Source organism: Sinocyclocheilus anshuiensis, unplaced genomic scaffold, assembly GCF_001515605.1.
Source record: "Sinocyclocheilus anshuiensis isolate Anshui unplaced genomic scaffold, SAMN03320099.WGS_v1.1 scaffold418, whole genome shotgun sequence".
Lineage (NCBI taxonomy): Eukaryota > Metazoa > Chordata > Actinopteri > Cypriniformes > Cyprinidae > Sinocyclocheilus > Sinocyclocheilus anshuiensis.
The window spans coordinates 215,001-220,540 of record NW_015544131.1 but is presented as its reverse complement, the minus strand read 5'-3'; the positions used below and the strand labels follow the sequence as shown (position 1 = coordinate 220,540).

At 40.9% G+C, this 5,540-nt stretch overlaps 1 protein-coding gene across 1 annotated transcript in view; it reads right to left on the bottom strand.

Moving 5' to 3' along the window:
* The window catches only part of LOC107694888 (NACHT, LRR and PYD domains-containing protein 3-like), a 41,121-nt gene that overhangs the window by 28,296 nt on the left and 7,285 nt on the right, over positions 1-5,540 (bottom strand). The window contains exons 3-4 of the mRNA XM_016494610.1: positions 3,398-5,239; positions 2,732-2,905 (exon numbers count right to left, since the gene is read on the bottom strand). Of these exons, the coding sequence (XP_016350096.1) occupies positions 2,732-2,905; positions 3,398-5,239 (2,016 nt within the window). The remainder of the gene's footprint in view (positions 1-2,731; positions 2,906-3,397; positions 5,240-5,540) is intronic.

The following is a 5,540-nucleotide window of genomic DNA, read 5'->3' as shown; positions in this document are numbered from 1 at the left end:
TAATAACAGTTTAAATACTGAATCGCTACATTATATTTTCCAGCAACGAGAGGATAAAATCGCTGTTTTTGAAGTAACTCACTCTAAAAAGAGAGACGCACAGACGCGCATACACTCAACTTTCATCTCTCTCTCTCTGTCTCTCTCGAATTGGCAATATTTGAGAAAAGGGTTTAGCGATTAATAATTATTGGGGGGACTAGCCCCCCTCAGGGGCTGTCTGGCTCTTCCCCTACCCCTCCCCCTCCGACCAAAAGAGAATCGAGACACCCCTACCCCTTCACGTGAACGCGCGAAACGGAGGGGTAGGGGAAAGGGGAAGAGCTAAGGGGTAGAATTGGGATTGGGCCTAAGGGTGATCTATTGTAATTTGAAACTGTAATTCCCACCCCTGTCCAGTTGGTGGCGAGTGCACTCCAGTGTGGCAGCAGAGCGCGGGATCATCAGCTCCAGAACAAAAATAAAACTGTCACAAGTATTTTGCTATGCGTTTGATTATGCACAGCCAAGTACCCACTAGTAGTAAAGTGAAAGAGATGATCAGTTCACGTGCGCTGCCTCTTTGCTTGATCTGAGGTGTCTACAGCGATCTATCACACCACATTAAAGAGCGCCAAAACGGTATTTATTGCTTGAATTTTCGAATAAAATGGACAGAATTTGAAATCTGAGACTGTATCATATCAAATGGATGGGAGGCGCACTATATGTACTGTTCATTCATCGACTGAAAACAGCATCAATTGGGATTTAAGAATCGATATTGGTTCATAAAAATGAGAATCTATTAAAATCGAGAAATTGTTTTATTGTTTTACCCAGCCCTAGCATATTTAGTTGTTTTTAGTGGCCTCTGCTGTCACTGCAGTGTTGAACATGAAAAGTAACGCACAGTCTGTTAATCCGTTCCCTTCATAAATAAATAAATGCATAAGCCTATATGCTCGTCCTGTAGGTTCATTATTAAAAATGAAAATAAGAACAAAAATACAAGCAATTAAATGTGTTATTATAATTAAAATATGCACATTAAAATGATGGGTAATAATGTGTCCCTGTCCCAGAAATCAATGATTTAATTTCAATTGAAATAAAAGTTGTCCATGTAAACGTCATCAACACTGAAAGTGTCATCAACAATGTTGAGAGAAATTTAGCGTACATCACTTTTAATGAATATGAATCTGTTCAACTTCAAGACGAGATGGCAAACTTTGAGTTTCATTTGCAGTAGTTTGAGCATGCTTTCTGAAGACAGATTCTCATCTCCAGTAAGCCTTATCTGGAAGGTACGAGAATACTTTTTTGTGCGCAAAGAAAACAAAAATAACGACTTTATTCAACCATTTTTCTCCTCCTCATCCCATCTGCTGCAGCTTCGCCATTGTGGAGAGTCTCATGACGCATGTGCGTGCTTTCCTCTGCATGTAAACAATGCTTACTTTGTGGAGAGGACGCATCTGCATGCTGTCCTCTGCTAGTTTAATGGCGGCAGGCCGCGGCAGACGAGATGAGGAGGAGAAGAATTGTTGAAAAAAATTGTTATTTTTGCCATATTAGTCATATTAATACATAGGCACACAATTTTGGGCCTTCTTTTAAAACCAGGAAAATTGCAATTAGATTTTCTTCCCCAAAAATGTGTAGCCCTATGAACACCTGCAGATAACAAGCAGATTCACGAAAGGAAGGAGCAACAAGCACAGAAAATAGAGGTGATACGTCCCAGAGGTTGTTCATTTATAGAAAGAAAGTCATATACATCTGGGACGGCATGAGGGTGAGTAAATGATACGAATTTTCATTTTTGGGTGGAGTATCTCTTTAAGTGAGGGATGCCAAACTCAGTTCCTGGAAGAACTAATCATGTTCTTCAGGATTATTTGAAAACTACGGGTACGTGTGTTGGAACCAAACTCTGCAGAACTGTGGCCCTTCAGGAGCTGAGTTTGGCACCCCTCCTTTAAGTCCTGTAATTTTGAATTTCTTTGGGATGGAGATGGAGTGTTTGAAGCAAGAGGGATCTTCACACTTCTCCAGTGATCTGTTAAAGGTCAGCGGAACGTTTTAATCAGGCAGGTGAAATGCTATCAGTGCCAGCATCTTGGACCATAGGCAGGGAAACACCCTGGACAGGTGGTCAGTCCAACAAAAGGCTAATGGTGCATTCAAATCATGTCAGATAGATCGTATTTACGAGTTGAACGCACATGAACGCCACCACAAAGTCGTTATTACGAGTGGGAAACTCGACATTTTCTTTAAGCCCCGAGTTTCCGAGTTGGGGGCGTGTCAATGAGAAACATGGCGGAATCGATGGATGCAACGTCTGTAGTTGACGGTAAATTTTTGTTTAAATTGATAGTTTAGTTGTCCTATAAACTTGGTCATGTTCTTGTTACGCAGCTGAAATCCAAGTAAAAAAATGCAGACCCTGTTGTATTTTCTTGTAATTTATTAAAAGAAGGTACACCGCCATCTCAACTCGTAAGTACGAACGACTTGAACGCAGCATAACACACAGATATATATGTATTTACACTCATATGAGGAAAGCTCACGGCAACATGCCATTGAGAAAATGCAAGCTCCACACAGAAATGCCTCCAAGACTTGAATCTGGGACCTTCTGGCTATGAGGCAACAGTGCTACCCACTGAGCCATCATGCCACACCAATATGGCAATTCACTGGGTTTCATGTATAAAAGTAGCTCATGTGGAAGTCAAACCTCAGTATGTTCAGGTGACAGTGTGAACTCTTCAGTCCAGTAGAAAGCAGCTTCACTGATGAGTCCTGCAGGTTATTGTTACTCAGGTCCAGCTGTTCCAGGCAAGAGTTTGATGATCGTAGAGCTAAAGACAATCTGTCACACTGCTGAACAGAAAGACGCAATCTAGCAAGTCTATAATACAAAAAGACAATGAGGAGAAGATGAATGTTTAAAGTCATGTTTCCTGTATTCAGTGCATAAAAGAACGTAAAACTCTGAAAAGAACTTGAGTTTAGCTGAAATTGAATTATAAAGTCAGGATGTGAAATTAGCACTTGCCAACTTGGTTTTAAACACCTTATCACACAGCTCTGCTTCTACGGTCTACTGTCCAGCATGCTTTCAACTGCTTTTCTGTATATAACTAAATTAAGAACAGGGTTATGATTTGCTTGATGCATTAGTTTGAGCTAGAAACTAATATGGGTAACACTTTAGTTTAGGAACCAATTCCCACTATTAATTAGCATGCATATGATTGATTTATTGGTTGTTTATTAGTACTTGTAAAGCACATATTAATGCCTTATTCTGCATGACCATATTCTACAACCCTAATCCACCCTATACCTAAACTTAAAAACTACCTTACTGGCTATGAATACTCTACAAATGAATACTCACAGAGCTTTTCTGCAGTTCATCACAGCTGGTATCAGTCTCCATCTACCCTCCTCTGTTGTTTTGTATTCCATAGGATCAAACTCTTCCAGCACCTCCTCTGACGTCTGAAGCACATAGGCTATCACTGAGCAGTGAGCAATAGAGAGATACATATCGGAGTGTTTGTCTGATTTCACAAACTCCTGAATCTCTTGATACAGAGTCTGATCATTCATTTCCAGCAAACAGAGGAACAGATTGATGGATCTGTTGGCTGAAAGATTGTCATTTCTCTTGATTGCCTCTTGAATGTACCGCATGAATCCTTTGATGTTCTTTGAGTTGTTCTCTGCTTGTGGCAGTAGATCCTTTAAGAGTTCCTGATTGGAGTCTAGTGAGATGCCCAGCAAGAACCGCAGAAAAAGATCCAGGTGCCCATTTTCAATCTGATGAGTTTTATCAACTGCTGATTTTAGTAGCTGAAACAAAGAGATTTTCTTAAATCTGTACCTGTTTCTCTTAGGTCTGTCCCTCTCATGTTTATCATCCAGAAACAACTGCAATGGTTCCATGTTCTTCATCACATGGGAGTAAGATACATACAAAGCGGCTAGAAACTCCTGAAAGCTCAGATGGATGAAGCTGTAGACTTTCCTCTGATGAATCACAGATTCCTCTTTAAAGATCTCAGTGCAAATCCCAGAATACACCGAGGGGTCAGTGACGTCTAGGCCGCTCTCAATCAGGTCCTCCTCATAGAACATCACATTGCCTTTCATCAGCTGTTTGAAAGCCAGTTCAGCAAGTTTAACGATCACTTCTCTGTTGGACTGCAGGACTTTCTCTGGATCTCTCTCTTTGTATTTTTGATTTCCCATGTTTATCTGAGTGAGCAAGAAGTGGATGTACATTTCAGTCAGAGTTTGAGGGACTTCTGAACTGAGATCTTCTTTTAAGAGCTGCTGTAGCACAGTGGCTGAGATCCAGCAGAAGACGGGTATGTGGCACATGATGTGGAGGCTTTTTGCTTTTTTAATATGTGAAATGATTCTGCCGGCTTGTTGCTCGTCACTGATCCTCTTCCTGAAATATTCCTCCTTCTGAGGATCATTGAATCCCTGGATCTCTGTCACACGGTTGATGTATTTGGAGGGGATCTGACTGGCTGCTGCTGGTCTGGAGGTGATCCAGATGAGAGCAGAGGGAAGCAGATCTCCTTTCATGAGGTTTGACATCAACATGCCCACTGAGGAGGTCTCAGTAACATCTGAAACGTTCTCACTGTCTGAAAACGTCAGCGTAATTCTGCTTTCATCCAGACCATCAAAGATGAACACAACATTACACTCCTCATAGATCTTTGAGTTCAGATCTTGAAGTTCAGGGTGAAAATCAAGCAGAAGTCTGTGAAGACTGTACTGATGATCTCGAATCAAGTTCAGCTCTCGAAATGGAAGCACAAACATGAAATCTACATCCTGATTGGCTTTTCCCTCGGCCCAGTCCAGAAGGAACTTCTGCACAGAGACCGTTTTTCCAATTCCAGCCATGCCTTTGGTAAGAACTGCCTTTATTTTGCCTTTCTTCTCACGTCCTGGTCCAGGTAGGTCTTTAAAGATGTTGTTGCAGTTGATTTGAGTGTCTTGTAATCTTGGTGTTTTCTCCATGTTCAACACCTCATGTTCTTCATTCACACCTTCACTCTCTCCGTGTATGATACGGAGTTGTGTGTAGATTCTGTTCTTCTCAAATAAGCTCTCATATTTGTTCTTCATGCTGATTTTGTGTTGGTCTTTGGCTCTCTGTAGTCCATCATCTGCTTTTTGGACAGAATCCTGCTGCAGGACTCCAGTCTGATCATCTCTATCCACACAGCAGAAACAAGAACAACACAAATAATGAATGAGTATGAGCAGCAAGATCTTCTAGTAAACAGGGTTCCCACTCTTTCATGAACACCAGATTCAAGGACTTTCAAGGACTTTTTAAAGCACCATTTATTTTATATCAAGCACCTATCAAATTCACACCCCAGAATATGTAGTGTCATGAAAGACCTTACAGTACTTAACATTTCACTTACACTTAACATTTACATTAAACATTTCAGAGTAATAAAGTTTTGAATGTGTAGGTTTCATAAATTTAGACCGTTTTGAGCAGT